The sequence below is a fragment of the Telmatherina bonti genome (assembly GCF_933228915.1).
Source record: "Telmatherina bonti genome assembly, chromosome: 21".
Classification (NCBI taxonomy): Eukaryota; Metazoa; Chordata; class Actinopteri; order Atheriniformes; family Telmatherinidae; genus Telmatherina; species Telmatherina bonti.
The window spans coordinates 32,329,283-32,353,811 of NC_136630.1; the positions used below are offsets into that span (position 1 = coordinate 32,329,283).

General features: G+C 46.3%; 1 protein-coding gene across 4 annotated transcripts in view; it reads left to right on the forward strand.

The window, feature by feature from the left end:
• mtr (5-methyltetrahydrofolate-homocysteine methyltransferase) overlaps nt 1-24,529 on the forward strand; it is a 58,712-nt gene that overhangs the window by 12,667 nt on the left and 21,516 nt on the right. For all 4 annotated transcript variants that reach the window (XM_079260381.1, XM_079260383.1, XM_079260384.1 and 1 more), the window contains exons 12-18: nt 69-148; nt 251-363; nt 11,696-11,836; nt 12,298-12,483; nt 12,552-12,731; nt 16,938-17,054; nt 21,314-21,454. In XM_079260381.1, coding sequence (XP_079116507.1) covers nt 69-148; nt 251-363; nt 11,696-11,836; nt 12,298-12,483; nt 12,552-12,731; nt 16,938-17,054; nt 21,314-21,454 — 958 coding nt within the window. The remainder of the gene's footprint in view (nt 1-68; nt 149-250; nt 364-11,695; nt 11,837-12,297; nt 12,484-12,551; nt 12,732-16,937; nt 17,055-21,313; nt 21,455-24,529) is intronic.

Consider the following 24,529-nt stretch of genomic DNA (forward strand, 5'->3'; position numbering starts at 1 on the left):
CTGAACTGAATGTTGTTCTGAGTAGTTATGGGATTGAACTCTGACCTCTAACCCCGCCCCCCACACAGAGCCATATGTGAAGCAGTGAGGACCTGCCCCCCCAGGGTTCCTGCTACTGATATCTACCAGGACTTCTTGCTGCTGTCTGGTACGTAAAGCATCTGCTCCACCTGCTGATCCACGTCGTCCAGCGCTCTCCGTGTCTCACGCTTAGTTACTTTGACTTAAAAGAAAAACTTTGTCTTTCCAGGTTTGGAGCCGTGCAGAATTGGTCCTCACACCAACTTCGTAAACATCGGAGAGCGCTGCAATGTGGCGGGGTCCCGCAAGTTCGCCAAGCTGATCGTGGCCGGACACTATGAGGTGGTTATTTTAACTATTACTGGTAGCAGCTCCAGAGGAATACATGATGGCTGCATGAATACCCATAGACAGCATTATCTTACAGTATTCATGTTGACATGTGGAGACACCCAGGCCATGTCCTATGGGTCTCACACAGGCCTGAGTTTCCTCTGACCGGAGCACCTTCCAGATGTTTGTGGAGGATCCCTCCTGTCTTGTGGAGAATGTGGAGTGTCCAGCTGATAGTGGCTTCTGGACGGATCCAACTGTCTCTCCTTCAGATTTCTTTAGTGTCTCTCTGGTTAATGTCCTCCTTGTCGAGTCTGTTGCTGTGGTGGACTGTCCTCTGCAAGTTTGTGGCGATGTCATCTTTTTTCCATCTGTTAGTGATTGATTTAACGGAGCTCTGTGGGAGTCTTACGGTGTGTTCAGACCAAACGCGCTTTGAGCGTCAAGAGCGGCAGGTTTCCATGTAAAGTCTATGTGGAGGCGCGGCAAGGGGGCGTCGAGCTTTCCTGCGTCGCGTTTTAGGCATCGGCGGAACGCGCCGAAAATTTAAGAAGTTTTTTAAGCTCGTCAAAAGCCAGAGATGGCCAAAGCTGAACTTTGGCCGCTCGACGCGGGGCGTCAGCCAATCAGATCTGCTCGCAGCTCCTGGAGGATTCCTGAACCCAGACACGGGGCTGAGACGCCATTACTCCGTGTGTTATTTAGGATAACCATTCCTTGCTAAAAGGCTGAATGTTACTGATTTGGCAACGTAGCAGGATATGTTGCCTAGCAACGCTTTGTTTGGGGGGGGCGGCTCTCTGCTGAGTGCAGCTCTTGTTGCATTAACACTAACTATCACTGCCCTACAACGACGTTCTCTAGCTTTATTTATTAAATAAAACCATGCCTTCTCTCCACTGAATCCACTATAATTCAGACTTTCCGCCGCGTTTGTCACTCCAGACATACAAGCGGTAGACACAGCATTGGGAGCATTTTGGGCGTCAGACACAAAAATGGCAGATTAGTGAACAGCGCCGAGTGTTAAGCGTTTTCAACGCTCAAAACGCGTTTGGTCTGAACAGACCATTAGGGTTCAAATATAGCCCAACTCTGATGGTTTTCCTCCATGGATGGATATAAATTGAGGTCGTGTGACACTGATAGGGTACTTTTGTCTACCTAATCATGTGACGTCTGGTTGCATTGAACCATGACGGTCATACTCAGGTATGGTCAGGTTCCACATGCTGCTCAACCTGGTCTCCAGTGGGTCAGACCAGTAAAAGGGCAGTATAATGACCTATAAGTAATATGAACTCCAAATTTTTTTTGTTTTAGGACAAAAAACTACAAGATGATGACGTGTAATCAGGTTTCAAATATATTAGTAAATCCTATTCTCTGTCTCCAAACGGTAGTAAGGCCTGTTGGTGGTAACCTTCATAAGTGGTCCAAATTTTCAGTGGTTCACTCCACCAAATGTGAAAGTGCTGTAGTGCAGCTGCTTCTCCTTTGCAGCTGATTACGCCAACACCAGTCAACAGGGCTGGTTTTACCAGGTGCGCTGCTGTGAAGCGTCCCACAAGCTTTCTGATTCTCTAAATTACATTTCTGTTGTGTTTTACTGCTCGTCGCTTTGAAACGTTGTCGGTCCGGAGCAAAGTGCATTGTTCAGGCAGGAAACCAGCTGATGAAAACCAAGGTGGATCTGATGGATCTTATCAGTAAAAGACGACATGTCTGCTCTGGATACTGTGAAATATTAACATTTCTGTCAGGTCGGGGATGGTTTGAGTTAATGAATGACAGCGTGGAAAATGTGCATTTATTTTGGAGGAAGAAAGCTGTGCCGTTTTGTACCGTGCTGTTCTGACACCACACATCCCTTCTACAAAGGAACAAAGAGCAGCACGCAGGATGGTCGAACTGTTCCTGCTTTTTATTTGCTGATTTATTGTTCCCTTTAAAGCAGTTTTATTAAGCATTTGAAGTTGGCCTACACCAACTATGGATTGATGACACAATCCTCGTGAACCACGACACAGACGTTTCGCTCTGGAACTCTGCAGGTGGAAAAAGATGCTGGGCGGAAAGCTAGGCGCCTCCACAATGCTTCTGCATTCAGTGGATCCCTGGGATAATGGTGCATTCAATTCAGCTCTTCAGAAACCTATGGGTGACGTCACGGAGGCTCCGTCCATCTTTCTATATACAGTCTATGCTCAGTAGTCACTATTGGTAAGCTAAACTTGTCCATAAATGTTTTAATTTTTTGTATCAAATGAGTCAATGTCTTGATTGTCATAAATTTTACATTAGTCTGCAAATGGTTTTGCAATATCTGTAGGTCTTATGTAAGTTTCCTTAGAAACAGGACGTCTTTTTTCTCTTCCAGATCACTCTGTCTCTCTTTTATTTGAAATTGTAATAATCTATATGGTGTATTACCCTTTTCATAACATAAAAGCTTTTCTGTCTTGTTACCCGATCTTGAGACATTCGTATGGCAAATGCTTTGCTTTCTGATCTTGACTAATTTTGACCAATTTCAGTGGTTTTAAAACATCTATTTTTTCCAATCTGGTGAGCAAACCAACATCTGTCCATAGTCAGGTGACCGATGTCCATTCCAGTCAGCATTTCAGTGGGTTTTTTTTGGTTTTTGACTTGCCAAGTGTGTCCAGTACCATTGCGCTGGACAGATTGTTTCCCTTTCGTAAGATTTTTTTCATTTGTGGGGGGCTTTCCCTACAAAACTGCTGGGAGTATAGGTTTCAGTTAAAGGTAGTAGTTAAAGGTTGGATGTTTGTGTTAAAAACAAGCCAGTTTGACTTAAAAATGCACAGAACTACACAGAGCTTCATGTTTTGTTGATGTATTACAAAATTATATGAAGTCACTTGAATTTCTTTGCAAGAATCAAGAATGTCTGAGTAGTCCTAAAGACTTGGAAATGTGTTGCTTTTTTAATGCCAGCATGGTGTGTTTTTAACTGCTGAAATCTTCCGGGTTGGGACTCTAAAACACATCATGACATTTTTCTCCCCTCCCGTGGGCTCACCATCTGCGGGAGGAGCCGTAGGGGTCGGGTGCAGTGTGAGCTGGGCGGCAGCAAGGGGCGGGGACCCTGGGGGTCCGATCCCTGGCTGCAGAAGCTGGCTCTAGGGACGTGGAACGTCACCTCTCTGGTGGGGAAGGAGCCTGAGCTTGTGCGTGAGTTTGAGCGGTTCCGACTAGATATAGTTGGACTCACCTCGACGCATGGCTTGGGCTCTGGAACCAGAACCCTCGAGAGGGGCTGGACCTTCTTCCACTCTGGAGTTGCTCATGGTGAGAGGCGCCGAGCAGGTGTGGGCATTCTCATCAGCCCCCAGCTTGGTGCCTGCACGTTGGGGTTTACCCCGGTGGATGAAAGGGTAGTTTCCCTCCGCCTCCGGGTGGGGGGACGGGTTCTGACTGTTGTCTGTGCTTATGCGCCGAACAGCAGTTCAGAGTACCCACCCTTTCTGGAGTCCTTGGAGGGAGTGCTGGAGGGTGCTCCTTCTGGGGACTCCATTGTTCTGCTGGGGGACTTCAATGCTCACGTGGGCAACGACAGTGACACCTGGAGGGGAGAGATTGGGAGGCATGGTCCCCCCCTCTGAACCCAAATGGTGTTTTGATATTGGACTTCTGTGCTCGTCATGGATTGTCCATAACGAACACCATGTGTAAGAATTTTATTTTGTGAAATTCCTGTTGAAGGTAAATCCAGGGAAGTCAAACAGCCTTCTACAAATGTTATCTGCAGAGGTTGGAGAGTATGAATTAGAATAGGAAGCCACAAAAAGAACTGTTGGATGCTTTCGAATTTGTGTTGAACCTGATTGGTCTGTGTGTCGTTTTCCTTGACGTATATATCTTTCTGCTTGTTCATGAGTCCTACAAGCAAGTAGATTTTTGGCTTTAGGGCCATTTTTGTAGTAATTTTGCTTGATTTAATTAGCTTTCATTTCAGTTTGGTTCATGTACTCAAGGTTTGTCTTACACCAGGTAGCTTTTTTCAGGTATCTTCACTATTGTTTTTCATATGTTCCTCTTCCAAACATTTAAGTTTAGTGACCAGGTTCTGAGTTTTTCCTTTTCCCTGAAAGATGACCGCATTATTAGTTTTTCTCTGAGGACTGCCTCAGCAGCATCCCATAACACACTGGGTGAAACATCTCCTTTATCTTGAGATATGACCCTCAACATCTTCTTTAACATAATCAATAAATTGGGATATAATAAAAGTCTCCTTACGTTTAATGTCCAAATGTAAAATCCAGCAAACTCCGGCATGATCCAAAATATTTCCAATACTACAGTCAATAACTGTGTCTGTCCGAGTTTAGCATGAAAAAGTAGCCAAGTCTGGAAAACATTGAATGTGAGAGAAAAAAATAAAACTCTTCACCTGGATGCCAATCCCTCCATGCTTGTATCATTCCCAAGGCTTTGAGTGCCCTTTTAACTTGTAAGGCTTCAGGTGATATCGTCTTTTGAACTATTAGAGGAGTCTAATGATTGTTTTGGTTGATATTCCAGCCCCCCACATATAAATACACCAGATATTTCCGGACAGATCAAATCAAATATCGTATTAATTGATCGCCTATCACTCCTTCGCACATTTAACAGTGCGATGTCTTTCTGATCAATAAAGCCTTTTATCAAAATGTAACACCATGGACGGTTTTTGCTATGGGCAAGGTGGGCAACCATCCAGAGCGCAATCTATTTGGGGGTGCACGAGTGCCCTCACAAAAAAAAACAAAAAAAAAAACTAGTTGATGATGGTAAATCTTATGCAAAAGCACTTTCCAACATCAGTTCAGAGCACTACTCATCATCAACACGGGTAACTCAGCAAACTGTTTTTCTACCATCACCTGTATTCTGAAACCCCACATCTCCTCATTCCACAAACACAGATATTAATTCTAACCGGTTTCTCGAGTTCTTCACTCCAAAAACGGACAATTTTTGCTCCTCACTCTCACCTCCAAACCACACCCACATTCCCACCACACCCAACATACAGCAACTCTCACACTTCTCCCTCACAGTGTAGCAGGAGGTCGACAACATCATCTGTAAGTCAAAACCATCCACCTGCCCCCTTGATCCCCTCCCTGTTAAAACTCACCACCACTCCATCAGTCCTTATGACAAAAATCAGAAACCTTTTGCTGGAAAACGACAATTTTCCATCCACACTCAAAATTACCCTCATCAAACCTCTTCTCAAGAAACCTACTTTGGATCCTGAACCCCTGTCAAATTTTAGACCAGTCTCTAACTTACCATTTATTTCCAAACTTCAATAAAAAGTAATATCCATGCGGCTCCACCATCACCTTAAATCCTTCAGTTGTTTTCATTCTGGTTTCTGCCCCTCCCACAGCACAGAAACTGCTGTTTTCAGTCACCAATCAGACGTCATCTACTGATGACGTGGGCGTCATCTACCGATGACGTCTGATTCCGGTTCATCACTCCTCGTCCTGCTCCGCCTCTCTGCTGCTTTTGACACTGTTGATCATAACATTATCCTGCACAGTGTCAAGCACTGGGAGAACTGGAACATTACTGCACTGGTTCCACTGGCACAGTCCTGCACTGGTTCCACTGGCACAGCCCTGCACTGGTTCCACTGGCACAGTCCTGCACTGGTTCCACTGGCACAGTCCTGCACTGGTTCCACTGGCACAGCCCTGCACTGGTTCCACTGGCACAGCCCTGCACTGGTTCCACTGGCACAGCCCTGCACTGGTTCCACTGGCACAGCCCTGCTCTGGTTCCACTGGCACAGCCCTGCTCTGGTTCCACTGGCACAGCCCTGCACTGGTTCCACTGGAACAGCCCTGCACTGGTTCCACTGGAACAGCCCTGCTCTGGTTCCACTGGCACAGCCCTGCTCTGGTTCCACTGGAACAGCCCTGCACTGGTTCCACTGGCACAGCCCTGCACTGGTTCCACTGGAACAGCCCTGCACTGGTTCCACTGGAACAGCCCTGCACTGGTTCCACTGGAACAGCTCTGCTCTGGTTCCACTGGAACAGCCCTGCTCTGGTTCCACTGGAACAGCTCTGCTCTGGTTCCACTGGAACAGCCCTGCACTGGTTCCACTGGAACAGCCCTGCTCTGGTTCCACTGGAACAGCCCTGCTCTGGTTCCACTGGAACAGCCCTGCTCTGGTTCCACTGGAACAGCCCTGCACTGGTTCCACTGGAACAGCCCTGCACTGGTTCCACTGGAACAGCCCTGCACTGGTTCCACTGGAACAGCCCTGCACTGGTTCCACTGGAACAGCCCTGCTCTGGTTCCACTGGAACAGCCCTGCTCTGGTTCCACTGGAACAGCCCTGCTCTGGTTCCACTGGCACAGCCCTGCACTGGTTCCACTGGCACAGCCCTGCTCTGGTTCCACTGGCACAGCCCTGCTCTGGTTCCACTGGAACAGCCCTGCACTGGTTCCACTGGAACAGCCCTGCACTGGTTCCACTGGAACAGCCCTGCACTGGTTCCACTGGAACAGCCCTGCACTGGTTCCACTGGAACAGCCCTGCACTGGTTCCACTGGAACAGCCCTGCACTGGTTCCACTGGAACAGCCCTGCACTGGTTCCACTGGAACAGCTCTGCTCTGGTTCCACTGGAACAGCCCTGCTCTGGTTCCACTGGAACAGCCCTGCACTGGTTCCACTGGAACAGCCCTGCACTGGTTCCACTGGAACAGCCCTGCACTGGTTCCACTGGAACAGCCCTGCTCTGGTTCCACTGGAACAGCCCTGCTCTGGTTCCACTGGAACAGCCCTGCTCTGGTTCCACTGGAACAGCCCTGCTCTGGTTCCACTGGAACAGCCCTGCTCTGGTTCCACTGGAACAGCCCTGCTCTGGTTCCACTGGAACAGCCCTGCACTGGTTCCACTGGAACAGCCCTGCACTGGTTCCACTGGAACAGCCCTGCACTGGTTCCACTGGAACAGCCCTGCACTGGTTCCACTGGAACAGCCCTGCTCTGGTTCCACTGGAACAGCCCTGCTCTGGTTCCACTGGAACAGCCCTGCTCTGGTTCCACTCGTACCTCACTGATAGGACTGAGAATGTGGTCTTGGGAGACACAAAAGCTAGACCTCCCACAGTCACCTGGTGTCCCCCCAGGGCTCCGGACCCTCTTCACTCTCTACATGTTCCCCTTCGACCATATCGTCATTAAGCGTGGGATTAACTTGCATTGCTATGCTGACGACACACAGCTCTACATTAGAGTCACTCCTTCCATGTGATTAAGCCACCTTCTCACAGACGCCCACATCTACACCCACCTACCTGAATGAGTCTTGGAGTGTTCTATCCCCAGATTTTCACCTGCAGGTACCCGTAGCCTCTGTGCCAGTTAATTAATGGGATGATTGTTGGGGGTGCCCACCTAATAGCTTTTGTTACTGGGATTAGATTACAGGAGGGGAACCTACTGGGTGTAGGTCAGCTGGGCATTTGCAACAAACTGAGTAATTGGTTTCATGGGATTTATGTGTCCAAAGGATGTCGCAGTGTGGCAGTGACGTCACCTTTAGGACTCACTGAACACCGCAGTACGCCAGAATCTTATCTTAATGTATGTTTCAAATGTGGGAAATGTTGATGACGTTTACACCTGTGTATTGTTTATGGATTTTAGATATGTATTGCTAGACCAGATATTTGTGGTACATATTTTCTCACTGCAAATATGGGTGCACATTGGTGAATTTACTGGGAGTACAATAAACCACCTTAAACCAAGTCCAGAAAGTGCCAGATTTGTGGGGAACAACCAAGAACCCCATCACACTACAGCTTCCCCCAATCCTCTGTTTCCCATCTCAGCTCCTGCCTGGTGGAGGTAAAGATGTGGATCAGGCCAAACTTCCTGCAGCAAAACAGCTCATAAACATTCAAACTGGAATGCCGAACCAACTCCGTCCCTTCCCCTCTCGCATCCATTTCATTTGTTGGTCACACCATTCCTCTCTATCTCTCTGTTAAAAACCTTGGGGTAAAGTTTGACCCCCAGCTCTCTTTTCACAATCATGTCACCTCGATCTGCCGAAAAGATGAAGGTATGCAGGTGATGGTAAAGAGCAAAACCTCAGAAATGTTGTGCTCTTGCGATGGAATTCCTTTAGTCTTTCCTGGATGTGTTTCAGCCTCTCTGTTATGTCGAGCCCTACAGTTTCCCACGTTGTTCGCCGTCCTTTTCCCTGTGACTGTGTCACAGAATTTGGGGTTACCGCATCGATTGCCCTTCTTGCTTTCAGGTCAGCAAAGGCTTCTTGTATGTCTTTGTAGATGACTGTGACAATGTCAAGGTGCACATGGAGCCAAGCCGGGTGGAGTGTGGCTCCTGATGGAAGTATAGGCCTTCCTCTTTGCCAGTGTATCATTCATGTAGTCTTGCTTAAGAAGACGCATCTGTGGTGGCTTAGGACCAAGAGAGCGATGGTATCGTTGTATTCCCGGGGGGGTGTCGGGGAGAGCATCTTCATCAAGGTTTAATTGCTGTTTTCCTCTTGTCCTCATATTCCCCTTTCTTTGCTCTATTGTCGGGTCTCTTTAGACCATTTGATGGTTGATTTCTGAGGGGTACGTCAGACCCACTGGCAGCTGGTGATTCATGCTGCCCCTCCGCAGTGCCGGAGGGCCACAATAGAAATATCGTCACCAGGTCTTAGTGAAGCCGGTTTGTATTTATAAAGCACTTGAAAGTACAGTTTTTTGTCTGTTTGTTTACTTTCCCGAACAACTGGAAATTTCCGGATAATCATGTTTTACCTGTTTGGCTTTTGGACTTTTATTTTCATATGCTAGCTTTTTGGCTGATTTGCTGCCACCTTCATATTATGTGTTTTAAGAAGCTTACTTTCTTTTGAATGTCTGACTCATTAAGGTGATTTTTAATTTCTTACATCTTATGAGTAATTTCTAGCTCAGTATTTATTATTACTTTTGTTCTTCTAAGAAGTTCTGTTTGAGATTTTTACTGCCTGAGCCTCTTTTGTAACCCTAATTTTCTAATAATTTGTAGGACCCGACCGATATGGATTCTTCGATACCGATGTAAAGACTTTAGAGCCGATAGCCGATATAATGGCCGATAAATCCATCCACCAGAAAAAAATGTTTAAAAAATGACTCAAAGCTAAAACACTACATTCTCAGCTCATTCTTAAACTCATGTCTACCTGTTAGACACCATGAACGATCTGAATTATTCACTGATCTAAAAAATCTAAATCCGGTTTTCTTATTCCACAGTTCCGACACACCGTCACCGTTTTATCAGCTGACCTCTTTCCTTCTTCATCGTATCTGACAGGGAAACCAAAGTGTTCCCACACATGAACCGGGGCGTTCAAGTTCCTCCGCTCGCCATGACCACGCTGCACTTGTGTGGAACGATTATGCACGCAGCTTTCTTTTATTTTTTCATGTCAATCCGCAGATCACGTGTGTGCCGAACCGTAGATACTGATCCGAACGGATCACAGATCAATGATGATCCGTTGCACCACTAATAATAAGTATTCAGAAGTTGTGTAAATGGCACGCAGCCGCCAACTTTCACACACGTTCACCAGGCTAAACACTAAGCACGGCTTTCCTCGCTGTAAAACATCAAGTTTTCCTCACTCTGATGACTTTCCTCATGACTACGGGGGTTTTGGGGGCGCCTCTATAACATGTAAAGTCGTCATTTTTAAAGACACTGTTGGAAAAACAGCCGTCAGATTATGGCTATTTTTAGAGATCATGACGATCGTCGCTATTTAACTTCAGCATAGTCTGTCCAGTCTGTCTATCCGTCACAAAACACCAATATCTTTCTGATTGTATATATAATATTAATCATGCTTGGGCCTGAAAATGTTGCATGGTGGGATGTACTGCACTACTATAGCAGTAACAGTAGAACCCAGCGTGTGGATGGATGTATTAACAGAGCAGGTTGCTACATGTTTTTATGATGGCAAAGAGCCGTTTAATGAAGACTAGACTTATTTTAAGAAAGAGAAAGAAACACGATAACTTTACTTTTTCACTAAAAACACTCCAGTTATGATGCTTTTATGCACTTAGACAGCTATGCTTCACATTTTATTTGTGCATGCTAAATTTTTAGCATGGTAAAAATGATCGTAACTTTAAACGCAGCGCGGCCACGAGGCACGCAATGACAAGTCTGTAGAGAATGTAAGAGGGAAAACATCACTGTGTTTAACATTTCAACTTACCAGTGACTAAATATAAAATACTGGTGAGCAGACGTGACTTTACTTGACTCAGCTGCGATCTGTTTCACCGTCCGGTTTGCTCTGTCTCGGTTTCCACGGTAGGCAGCCATGAGCAAGGATGACCCCGCCCCCGCTACTTATCCAGCATGGGCGCCATCTGCTGGATAAGTAGCCCAATTACATTTTAACTTGGCAGTCTCAGAAACAAATACATGACAACAATAAATCAAAATCAGCAATTTTTTTTACTGATTGCCGATATCACCCTGGACCTCCATATCGGCCGATAATATCGGCCAGCCGATATATTGGTTGGACCCTAATCATTTTTCCTCTTACGATTGCTTTGCCCGCTTGGGGAAACTTCCCATTTATCATTTCCATACAGATATAACAAGATTTCCTTTTATTTCATCCTTCATTTTTCCAATAAATACGCTTGAGTGAAGCCTCCAAGTTAAAGTATTTGTCATACTTATGAGATTTAAATATACATACAATGAGTCTATGATCTGATGAGGCCATGATTCCAGTTTTACATTTTACATACATGTCAACTTGAACCATTCTAACTCTACAGGAGCAAATCAATCCCAGAAAAGGTTGGATTACTTTTAATATTGTATGAACTGGAAGTTTTTTTTAAATGTATACACATGTCCATTTCCACATGTGTGTAGTAATCCTGACCACCTCTTGTGAAGATGGAAAACATGGTAGAAGTTATCCTCTAACATGTTTAATATTAAACTGGAAATATTAATACTTCCCCTAGACACATTAGATATTAGTTACTTTGATTTGATTAGTTTTATTATATTAGTTATTTTAAAAGCTGTTATTAAAGTGTTTCACAAAGTTAAAAAATGGATGATAGTAAAGTTGACATCGTGTTCATATTGACAACATTCATGGTGCAGATTAGACCTTCTGGTGGACCAGTTCTTGCCCTCGGACCGTATGTTTGCCCAGCTTGGACTGATGCAGCCTGTTCTCGGGTTGAGGGTGCTAGAAGTTTCTGGTTCCACGCTAGATGTGTGATCTTGTGTTTGATTTCCAGGAAGCTCTGAGCATCGCTAAAGCCCAGGTGCAGATGGGAGCCCAGGTCCTGGATATAAACATGGATGAAGGCATGCTGGAGGGACAGACGGCCATGGCCCGATTCTGTAACTTCATTGCCTCTGAGCCAGATGTTGCCCGGGTAAGAGTTCCTCATGTGAGCTGGCATGAGATCATGTGCAATATTTGATGAAATGAATCCAAGAATAGTCCAGTTTAAAGATGCACTGCAGGCTCTTCCCGCTACCTGGACTCTGAGACGTCTCCTTCGGTCCTTTTTTCCTCGGGTCCTTGTTGGTGTTTTCACAGCCGTGTGCTTAGTGTGTGACATGAAACTTGGTTGGATATTTACCTTGTGCATCTTTTAATGAACTCATTCTTGGTGGTGATGCGGTATTGGTTGTGGGCCAGAATTCGAACATGGTGCGTTCCTAATCTGTTGGACTAATTAGTGGAGGTGTTTTCATTGCCAGGTGAAGTGAAATCTGGCATGTGCAGAGGAACTCCTAACGGTTTATCTGATATTGAAGTGGTCTGAGAAATCGCTGACTGATTGTGGTTTTTTCCTGTCATGTTGATGGAGTTCTGGGCTGACATCCTCAGGTTCCTCTGTGCATCGACTCTTCTAACTTCTCTGTGATCGAGGCTGGGCTGAAGTGCTGTCAAGGGAAGTGCATCGTCAACAGCATCAGTCTCAAAGAAGGAGAGGAGGAGTTCCTGCTCAGAGCCGCCACAGTGAAGCGTTATGGAGCTGCTGTGGTGGTCATGGCCTTCGACGAGGAGGGTCAGGTAAGACGACACACACCTTTGACCAAACTCCAACACATATTTACTGCCAGCTGGACTGTCATCTCCAGGCCACAGATACACACCGGAAGGTGGAGATCTGCACTCGGGCATACTGGCTGCTGGTCAACAAGGTGGGCTTCGATCCCAATGACATCATCTTTGACCCCAACATCCTAACCATTGGTACCGGCATGGAGGAACACAACCAATATGCTGTAAACTTCCTCAGGGCCACCAAGCTAATCAAGGTAACACAACAGCTCCTCCTAATAAACCCCCTGTAAACAATCAGTGTGAAAGCCTACAGTCCAGCAGATCCTTGAAGGAAGCAGCAATGCTAACAGTTAGCATAGCATCATGGCAGGGAGAGACTCAGCTAAAAGACCAGCAAGCATCAGCATCCAAACCAAACCCTGTTCAAACTCCAAGCAGTCCAATGAAAGACAGCTTCAGCACATCACCGTCAGAGTTCTGATCATTTGTCCACATGAACAAGGTGTCGTATGAAAGCAGACACTCTGCTGGGTACAAAGATGTCCATCTCATCACTGTGGGACGGAAACTCTGGCAGCTAGCAGCCACAGTCACACATCGTGTCTTACTGTTTTTATCCCAGCTCTAAAAAACCCTGACAATCTGTCTCGTATGATTCTACCTGTGCAATTAATCATCATAGATGTATAGTAATGAAGTAGAACTACTTCACTGCTGTACTTTAGTAAAAATGTAGGATCTCTACTTTATTGAAGTATTACTTTTTCTCTCCTGCTTCCACTTTTACTCCACTGTATATTTTGGATCACTGTGATACTTTTACTCTGATATATTTTTATTGTCTTGCGTCGTTATTCGTTACAACAGCAAAAAAGAAAAAAACACGATGGTAATATATTTAAATCCATTATACTTCTCAGAGTGTGACGTGTGTCGCTATAGACAATCTCTGTACGTAGTTTCAGTTTCATGCTAGTTAAAAAAAAAAAAAAGGTCCTGCTAGTCTCTACAGAGGTGAAGGTCCTACTAGTTTCTACAGAGGTGAAGGTCCTGCTAGTCTCTACAGAGGTGAAGGTCCTGCTAGTTTCTACAGAGGTGAAGGTCCTGCTAGTCTCTACAGAGGTGAAGGTCCTGCTAGTCTCTACAGAGGTGAAGGTCCTACTAGTCTCTACAGAGGTGAAGGTCCTGCTAGTCTCTACAGAGGTGAAGGTCCTACTAGTCTCTACAGAGGTGAAGGTCCTGCTAGTCTCTACAGAGGTGAAGGTCCTGCTAGTCTCTACAGAGGTGAAGGTCCTGCTAGTCTCTACAGAGGTGAAGGTCCTACTAGTTTCTACAGAGGTGAAGGTCCTGCTAGTTTCTACAGAGGTGAAGGTCCTACTAGTTTCTACAGAGGTGAAGGTCCTGCTAGTCTCTACAGAGGTGAAGGTCCTGCTAGTCTCTACAGAGGTGAAGGTCCTACTAGTTTCTACAGAGGTGAAGGTCCTGCTAGTTTCTACAGAGGTGAAGGTCCTACTAGTTTCTACAGAGGTGAAGGTCCTGCTAGTCTCTACAGAGGTGAAGGTCCTGCTAGTCTCTACAGAGGTGAAGGTCCTGCTAGTCTCTACAGAGGTGAAGGTCCTGCTAGTCTCTACAGAGGTGAAGGTCCTACTAGTTTCTACAGAGGTGAAGGTCCTGCTAGTCTCTACAGAGGTGAAGGTCCTGCTAGTCTCTACAGAGGTGAAGGTCCTGCTAGTTTCTACAGAGGTGAAGGTCCTCCTAGTTTCTACAGAGGTGAAGGTCCTGCTAGTTTCTACAGAGGTGAAGGTCCTGCTAGTCTCTACAGAGGTGAAGGTCCTGCTAGTCTCTACAGAGGTGAAGGTCCTGCTAGTCTCTACAGAGGTGAAGGTCCTGCTAGTTTCTACAGAGGTGAAGGTCCTACTAGTTTCTACAGAGGTGAAGGTCCTGCTAGTTTCTACAGAGGTGAAGGTCCTGCTAGTCTCTACAGAGGTGAAGGTCCTGCTAGTCTCTACAGAGGTGAAGGTCCTGCTAGTTTCTACAGAGGTGAAGGTCCTACTAGTTTCTACAGAGGTGAAGGTCCTACTAGTCTCTACAGAGGTGAAGGTCCTGCTAGTCTCTACAGAGGTGAAGGTCCTGCTAGTCTCTACAGAGGTGAAGGTCCTGCTAGTCTCTACAGAGGTGAAGGTCCTGCTAGTCTCTACAGAGGTGAAGGTCCTGCTAGTCTCTACAGAGGTGAAGGTCCTGCTAGTCTCTACAGAGGTGAAGGTCCTGCTAGTCTCTACAGAGGTGAAGGTCCTACTAGTCTCTACAGAGGTGAAGGTCCTACTAGTCTCTACAGAGGTGAAGGTCCTGCTAGTCTCTACAGAGGTGAAGGTCCTGCTAGTCTCTACAGAGGTGAAGGTCCTGCTAGTCTCTACAGAGGTGAAGGTCCTGCTAGTCTCTACAGAGGTGAAGGTCCTGCTAGTCTCTACAGAGGTGAAGGTCCTGCTAGTCTCTACAGAGGTGAAGGTCCTGCTAGTCTCTACAGAGGTGAAGGTCCTGCTAGTCTCTACAGAGGTGAAGGTCCTGCTAGTCTCTACAGAGGTGAAGGTCCTGCTAGTCTCTACAGAGGTGAAGGTCCTGCTAGTCTCTACAGAGGTGAAGGTCCTGCTAGTCTCTACAGAGGTGAAGGTCCTGCTAGTCTCTACAGAGGTGAAGGTCCTGCTAGTCTCTACAGAGGTGAAGGTCCTGCTAGTCTCTACAGAGGTGAAGGTCCTGCTAGTCTCTACAGAGGTGAAGGTCCTGCTAGTCTCTACAGAGGTGAAGGTCCTGCTAGTCTCTACAGAGGTGAAGGTCCTGCTAGTCTCTACAGAGGTGAAGGTCCTGCTAGTCTCTACAGAGGTGAAGGTCCTGCTAGTCTCTACAGAGGTGAAGGTCCTGCTAGTCTCTACAGAGGTGAAGGTCCTGCTAGTCTCTACAGAGGTGAAGGTCCTGCTAGTCTCTACAGAGGTGAAGGTCCTGCTAGTCTCTACAGAGGTGAAGGTCCTGCTAGTCTCTACAGAGGTGAAGGTCCTGCTAGTCTCTACAGAGGTGAAGGTCCTGCTAGTCTCTACAGAGGTGAAGGTCCTGCTAGTCTCTACAGAGGTGAAGGTCCTGCTAGTCTCTACAGAGGTGAAGGTCCTGCTAGTCTCTACAGAGGTGAAGGTCCTGCTAGTCTCTACAGAGGTGAAGGTCCTGCTAGTCTCTACAGAGGTGAAGGTCCTGCTAGTCTCTACAGAGGTGAAGGTCCTGCTAGTCTCTACAGAGGTGAAGGTCCTGCTAGTCTCTACAGAGGTGAAGGTCCTGCTAGTCTCTACAGAGGTGAAGGTCCTACTAGTCTCTACAGAGGTGAAGGTCCTGCTAGTCTCTACAGAGGTGAAGGTCCTACTAGTCTCTACAGAGGTGAAGGTCCTGCTAGTCTCTACAGAGGTGAAGGTCCTGCTAGTCTCTACAGAGGTGAAGGTCCTACTAGTCTCTACAGAGGTGAAGGTCCTGCTAGTCTCTACAGAGGTGAAGGTCCTACTAGTCTCTACAGAGGTGAAGGTCCTGCTAGTCTCTACAGAGGTGAAGGTCCTGCTAGTCTCTACAGAGGTGAAGGTCCTGCTAGTCTCTACAGAGGTGAAGGTCCTGCTAGTCTCTACAGAGGTGAAGGTCCTGCTAGTCTCTACAGAGGTGAAGGTCCTGCTAGTCTCTACAGAGGTGAAGGTCCTGCTAGTCTCTACAGAGGTGAAGGTCCTACTAGTCTCTACAGAGGTGAAGGTCCTGCTAGTCTCTACAGAGGTGAAGGTCCTGCTAGTCTCTACAGAGGTGAAGGTCCTACTAGTCTCTACAGAGGTGAAGGTCCTGCTAGTCTCTACAGAGGTGGAGGTCCTGCTAGTCTCTACAGAGGTGAAGGTCCTGCTAGTCTCTACAGAGGTGAAGGTCCTACTAGTCTCTACAGAGGTGAAGGTCCTGCTAGTCTCTACAGAGGTGAAGGTCCTGCTAGTCTCTACAGAGGTGAAGGTCCTACTAGTCTCTACAGAGGTGAAGGTCCTGCTAGTCTCTACAGAGGTGGAGGTCCTGCTAGTCTCTACAGAGGTGAAGGTCCTGCTAGTCTCTACAGAGGTGAAGGTCCTGCTAGTCTCTACAGAGGTGAAGGTCCTGCTAGTCTCTACAGAGGTGAAGGTCCTGCTAGTCTCTACAGAGGTGAAGGTCCTACTAGTCTCTACAGAGGTGAAGGTCCTGCTAGTCTCTACAGAGGTGAAGGTCCTGCTAGTTTCTACGGAAACGTATGAATTATTTTATACTTGGTTAATTTCTCAGTAACTTCTGAGTGTGGTATTCATTTAACATTTATTCTGTTACCTTCGGAGTATCAGTGTAAAATTACTGTCATGAATAAATGTTAATGTCCAGTAATTTTAGGCCCAACAGTCAGACATGATCACACCCTGTTTTGTTTTTAGGATACTTTACCAGGAGCCAGGGTGAGTGGAGGTCTGTCCAACCTGTCCTTCTCCTTCAGAGGTATGGAGGCCATCAGAGAAGCTATGCATGGTGCATTTCTCTATCATGCTATTAAGGTGAATATGGCTACATATCATATACCTGCTACAGTGGTCGTGAACCTTCTGCTGCCATTCTTTCCAGCATATTGTTCACTGGTCAACATCTACCCAGATTTTAAATCATCTGATTATCAACCTCCAAAATGAAGAAACATAGTTTTAATATCAATAACAGGTCATTTGAAAATGAACACTAGGAAGACATAAAGAATAGAATTGAAAAGTGGAACAATGAAGTGGAAATCAGTCAATAAAGGCAAAACGTGTATGTACACAAGCAAAGTAACAGGGACCAGATGACGCAAATGAACAAATCAAACCAGGTGTACTCAGCAAACCAAAAACCCAGACAAAAGCAAAACAGAACACATCAACAGAAACCTATGAAATGAAAATCTCCTGTTCCACCACATCCTTTTTTTCTCATTAAATTTTTATTGTAGTTTGTCAGGTTTTAACCTTAGGGAGTGCAGAATGGCGACGTCCCCTCAGGTGCACAGTCAAAGGAAGAAGAGGAGGAAGAACCACGGGACTCCAAAATTGGCAGAGCTCGGTTTCTTTTTACTTTGATTTTTTTTTTCAGTTTCACATGCACAGACACCTTTCCCCCTTTTTACAGTTCTCATTCCTCCACCAGTATATAACCATATCCATTAATGCCCAACACAAGAGCACATTCACAAGTACAAACCTAAAAACATACAATACTCTAAATACAGCTAGAGAAAGACTAAATTACATCACACATTATCCTTTTACTTTAATAAAGATGAACTACTTCTTCCCCAATCTCCCCCCTCTCCTCAGGCCATTTGGTTTTTTCCAACCAACTAATTAAGCACACCAGGCCCTTGTCAGCAACATTCATGGGCGCGCCTCCATGACACCGCTGATCTCCAAGATCACCTCAGAGAGACAGAGAGAGAGAGGTTAGAAGCCAACCAAAACATATACTGAAAACAAACCAAATTATTGTGTCGTTCAACTAAATAGGATCCATCATTAGTGAATAAATACAACAGAAAAAGAAACAAAGGGATATGTACATGTCTGTGAGTGACAAAGCAGCACCTGATTAGTGAGGGGATGCCTGTATCTTCCTCACATAGTTTATGTCCAGTAAAAATCATAGTTCACTTACATAACATAATCAATAATAAAGCGCGCCCCCCCCCCCCCCCCCCCCCCCCCAACACACACACACACACACAAACACACACACCCAACCCACCACCACCCTGCAGCAGTTAAACATTATTTCCATTTCAGCAGGAGATCTGTTAGGTCCAATATCAGGTTGTTCCACATAGTAATAGTATCTTAATGAGCACCATTTATTCTTGCTGTACATAGTTTCAGGTAGGCAATATCCTGAAAGCCTTTAAGCCAGTGGCTTTCAGAGATAACGTCAGGAGGTTTCTAACGCAGAACAATCATTCTTTTTGCTGCCGTTAGTCCTGTTTGCCAGGTTTTCCGGGACTTAGTTGTAAGGGAAAGCTGTGAGTCATTATTTAAGATATGTACAGTAGGTTCAAATGGGAGGTATACCCCTATTAGTGTGGATATAGTAGTTATCACTTTCTTCACAAAAACAAAATTTATGGGCAATCCCATACAATATGTGCAAAAGAGCCCAGGGTTCCCCGGGGGCAAAACGGACAATATGGATCCAGACTTAATCCCATTTTATGTCTAGTATTGGGAGTTATATAGGCTATTTGGCTAAATTTAAGAAGAATATACTGATGATTTGGGTTTTGTGATGAGCCAAACAAATTATCCCAAATGGTTTTCCAGTCTAAGTTTCCTCACTTCTCTCTGCCAGGTTTTCATTCCTGCTGTCCACATAGGATCATCAGAACTGAGTCTGTCTTTAATGAATGACACCATGTGTCGAGGGGCTTTCTGTATGCAGGCCAAAATAGGATAATCCTCTAATTCTGTCCCCCAGGGAACCCGATAAGACTTACAAGCTGAATTTAATCTAAAGTAAAAGAAACGGGAGTGTTTATCTACACCAAATCGAGATACCAATTCCTGGAAATCAAGAATATTGCTTTCTCCACTGATGTCTTGAAGAGGTTTGATTCCTTTATTTTCCCAGTTCGTGTTGACAAACGTTTCCCCCCGGTTAGTAGATGGTTGTTATTCTATAGAGGGTAAGATTTGTACCACAGCGTCTCAACTTTTAGATATTTCTTAGCAGCCCTGAACACCCGCAGCATATGCGATTGAATTGGGCTATAATAGTGATTACACTTTTTGTAGCTCGTATCCACCAAAAGGAAGTCCTTCAACTTCAGTGATGCTATTAGGTCCTGTTCTATGCCTTTCCACGCAACTTTGTTATCATCAAACCAACACTGAAGATTTTTTAAGATAAATGCCCAGTGAATCTCCTGTTCCACCTCATCACCATGAGAACCTCCCGTTCCACCTCATCACCATGAGAACCTCCTGTTCCACCTCATCACCATGAGAATCTCCCGTTCCACCTCATCACCATGAGAATCTCCCGTTCCACCTCATCACCATGAGAATCTCCCGTTCCACCTCATCACCATGAGAATCTCCCGTTCCACCTCATCACCATGAGAATCTCCCGTTCCACCTCATCACCATGAGAATCTCCCGTTCCACCTCATCACCATGAGAACCTCCCGTTCCACCTCATCACCATGAGAATCTCCCGTTCCACCTCATCACCATGAGAATCTCCCGTTCCACCTCATAACCATTAGAATCTCCCGTTCCACCTCATCACCATGAGAACCTCCCGTTCCACCTCATCACCATGAGAACCTCCCGTTCCACCTCATCACCATGAGAACCTCCCGTTCCACCTCATCACCATGAGAACCTCCCGTTCCACCTCATCACCATGAGAATCTCCCGTTCCACCTCATCACCATGAGAACCTCCCGTTCCACCTCATCACCATGAGAACCTCCCGTTCCACCTCATCACCATGAGAACCTCCCGTTCCACCTCATCACCATGAGAACCTCCCGTTCCACCTCATCACCATGAGAACCTCCCGTTCCACCTCATCACGATGAGAACCTCCCGTTCCACCTCATCACCATGAGAACCTCCCGTTCCACCTCATCACCATGAGAACCTCCCGTTCCACCTCATCACCATGAGAACCTCCCGTTCCACCTCATCACCATGAGAACCTCCCGTTCCACCTCATCACCATGAGAACCTCCCGTTCCACCTCATCACCATGAGAACCTCCCGTTCCACCTCATCACCATGAGAATCTCCCGTTCCACCTCATCACCATCAGAATCTCCCGTTCCACCTCATCACCATGAGAACCTCCCGTTCCACCTCATCACCATGAGAATCTCCCGTTCCACCTCATCACCATGAGAATCTCCCGTTCCACCTCATCACCATGAGAACCTCCCGTTCCACCTCATCACCATGAGAACCTCCCGTTCCACCTCATCACCATGAGAACCTCCCGTTCCACCTCATCACCATGAGAATCTCCCGTTCCACCTCATCACCATGAGAACCTCCCGTTCCACCTCATCACCATGAGAATCTCCCGTTCCACCTCATCACCATGAGAACCTCCCGTTCCACCTCATCACCATGAGAACCTCCCGTTCCACCTCATCACCATGAGAATCTCCCGTTCCACCTCATCACGATGAGAACCTCCCGTTCCACCTCATCACGATGAGAACCTCCCGTTCCACCTCATCACCATGAGAACCTCCCGTTCCACCTCATCACCATGAGAATCCCCCGTTCCTTTGGAATTTTATGTGAAAGATCGGTGCGGCGTCTGCAGTAATGCGGACTCTGCGCCGGTCTGTCGTGGTGAAGAAGGAGCTGAGCCAGAAGGTAAAGCTCTCCATTTACCAGTCGATCTACGTTCCTACCCTCACCTATGGTCATGAGCTGTGGGTCGTGACCGAAAGAAGGAGATCTCGTATACAGGCGGCTGAAATGAGTTTCCTCCGCAGGGTGGCCGGGCTCACCCTTAGAGATAAGGTGAGGAGCTCAGTCATCCGGGAGGAGATCAGAGTAGAGCCGCTGCTCCTCCGCATCGAGAGGAACCAGTTGAGGTGGCTCATCGCTGCCCCCCCCGCAGAGTTGGCAGATGTGGCTGGGGAGAGGGAAGTCTGAGCTTCCTTACTTAGGCTGCTGCCCCCGCGACCCGACCCTGAATAAGCGGCAGAAGATGGATGGAAGGATGGAGGGAGGGAGGGATGAATGAATGGAGGGAGGAGCCCACTTGCTGTTTCTTCTTCCAGGATGGGATGGATATGGGGATCGTGAATGCTGGGAACCTGCCGGTGTATGATGACATTGATAAGGAGCTGCTGTTGCTGTGTGAAAACCTCATCTGGAACCGAGACGCAGATGCTACGGAGAAGCTTCTGGCATATGCACAGGTATGCACACAGATGTGCACAGGTACACATGCAAAGCTACATATGCACAGGTCCTATAGGAGCTCACTGTGTCTCATTGACTGCAGATCTGGCCCTGCCATAAAAACATCTTTTCAAGCAGTCGTCCTTGTTTGTGATGTCCTGAAGTGCCTGCCAGAAGGCAGCAGTTGGTAGAGTGTATGTGGGAGCGGTGGGTCCCTGGGTACTTTGTGTTTTGCTGAGAGAGTGGGAACTGTGCAGATCCTGCAGAGAGGACACATGGCAGCTGGCTGTGGCGACGACCACCTGGAGCACTGCTTTATCTGCTGCTGAACCATGCACACACACCGTAGGACAAGATGGAGCAGCGGTAACAGCACCGTAACAGTAGGGCTGGCGGTACGGCCGGAAAATAAAAACTCACATTTTTTTAAAAACCAAATCCAATTTCTAATTTTAATCAATTTTTTCCCTTACTGTAAAGAAAAAATAATAAATTACAAACGTCAAAACTGCTGTTATTGCAGTCAGCTTAGGAGTTTTCCTGAATTCAAAGTGCAGCTAAACAAGCTGTAAAACAAGACAGTAAAAAGAGATGCAGGCGCTGCCGCTGCAAACATAACAAGCATCATGTTTGTACTTAGTGCGTTTCCACTGTGAGATAGTTTATTTTAACTTTTCATCATACGTTTAATGGGCCTCACTTCACCTGTGTAACTTTATTCTAAAATAAAAAACTGATAAATAATGAATAAAAGTACCTCCTCTCGGAAGAAAAATAGTGATTCCTTTTAGAGTATTTTGACATTAAATAACCAAAACAATTTCCCACATTGGCAATGAGGGAATAAAAATGAATGTTTCTTTACACTTAACATGTTAACGTGATGTGTGTATTTATAAGTGTGTGTGTGTGCTTATGTACATGTATGTAGGTTGTTCTCTTTTTCATTCTTTCTTTTTTCTTTCTCTTTTTCTCTCTACAAGGTGTTTTCTGTTTTCTCTTTTCGATTCTCTTTCTGTCCCTCTTCTGTCCTTTCCGGTTCGGTCCAGCAGCACAAACTTTGCAATGCAAACAATTATGCAAAAAACAAAGGGTTTAGAGAAAATTGACCAAATACTATTTTTAAAAATCCCTGAAAGCTATATTTCTAACACGTGTTATAACATTCTTGTTTAATTTACACATTTTTTGCAAAAGACGAGTCTGTCGACTGCATCTGGCTTCAGACCCCCTCCCACACTGAAAACCTGCGTTTCCATCACACCTGGAACTGCACAAAAACTAAATATCGCCATAAAAACCCGCTCATGGAAACACCTACATTGGAAAAAAAAGTCAAATATTTCTAAAGTTTTTACGATCTGAAGAGGTGGTTTTCCGACATTTCGCTGGGGTCCCGTTCATCTTGGTATCCAACACGTGGCTCATTCTGCTGAACTTCATGACGTACCCTTCCATGTCGGCTGCCTGCCTCCATTCCAGCCTGTCAACATGCAACCACAGGCGGGAAATGTTTGCATTTCACACGCTTTCATTCTTCCCTGTGACGATTATGGACTGATATTCATGAAACTTATTTTGAATGAACTTGTTTTAATGCCGTATCTGATGCGACGATGCTGCCACTGAGCATGATGACGTATTTCCACATGCACTGAATGTTTACTTTCATTTTGGCATGTAATATCGACAAAATATTCATCATTCACCCTGTGATTGACTGGCGACCTGTCCAGAGTGGAACCAGCCTCTTGCCCAGTGGTTGCTGGGATAGCTAGGGGTACCCAGTTCCGGTTTCCACGTATCCCTGCTCCAACACACCTGAGTCGCACTGATCAGTCACTGTTCAGAACTTCGGGGGCGGGGCGGGGCGGCCCAGTATATCTGGGTCTGGACTGGCCTGGCTGGGGGGAGAACTCTGCTGGCTCTGGGGGCTCGGGGTTGCTGGGTTGGCTGGGTCTGGCGTGCTGGAGGTGGTGGGCGGTAGCTGTGGGGGCCCTGATAAGGGCCTTACTGATCAGGGCCCCCAGGGGCGTCCCACACGGGACATGTTGGGAAGGAAAGATGAGGGCGTGCGGGAGCGAATAGATTGTGGATGGGATGTAAGAGAGTGGGGTTGGGGGGTGTGTATGTGGAGGTGGGGGGGTATGACATGTTTATACAGTGCCTTGCAAAAGTATTCACCCCCCTTGACATTTTTTGTGTTTCGTTACCCCACAGCCTGGAATCAAAATGGATTGTTCAGGGGTTTGCATCATTTAACTTACAGAACATGTACACAACTTTGAAGACGTGATATGATTTTTTTTTGTGAAGCAAATAATAAATGAGACAGAAGAACATAAAACATAATTATGCATAAGTATTCACCCCCCCAATGTCAGTACTTTGCAGAGCCACCTTTTGCGACGATCACAGCTGCAAGTAGTTTTTGATAAGTCTCTATGAGTGTACCACATCTTGCCACTGGGATTTTTGCCCATTCTTCAAGGGAAAACTGCTCCAGCTCCTTCGGGTTTGATAGTTTGTGCTTATGAACAGAAATCTTTAAGTCCGACCACAGTTTCTCAATTGGATTGAGGTCTGGACTTTGACTAGGCCATTCCAACACATTTACATTTTTCTCCTTAAGCCACTCAAGTGTTGCTTTAGCAGTGTGCTTGGGGTCATTGTCCTGCTGGAAGGTGAACCTCCGTCCTGGTCTCAGATCTCTGACAGATTCATAGAGGTTTTGCTCAAGAATATTTCTGTATTCAGCACCATCCATCTTTCCCTCGACTCGGACCAGTTTCCCAGTGCCTGCTGCTGAAAAACATCCCCACAACATGATGCTGCCACCACCATGTTTCACTGTGGGGATGGTGTTCTTGGGGTGATGGGATGTGTTAGGTGTGCGCCAGACATACTGTTTTCCTTGATGGCCAAAAAGCTCAACTTTAGTCTCATCTGACCAGAGCACCTCTCTCCATACATTTTGACAATCTCCCACATGCCTTTGCGCAAAGTCAAAACATGCTTCTTATTTTTAGCAGAAAGTAATGGCTTTCTTCTGGCCACCCTTCCATAAAGCTCAGCTCTGTGGACAGATACTC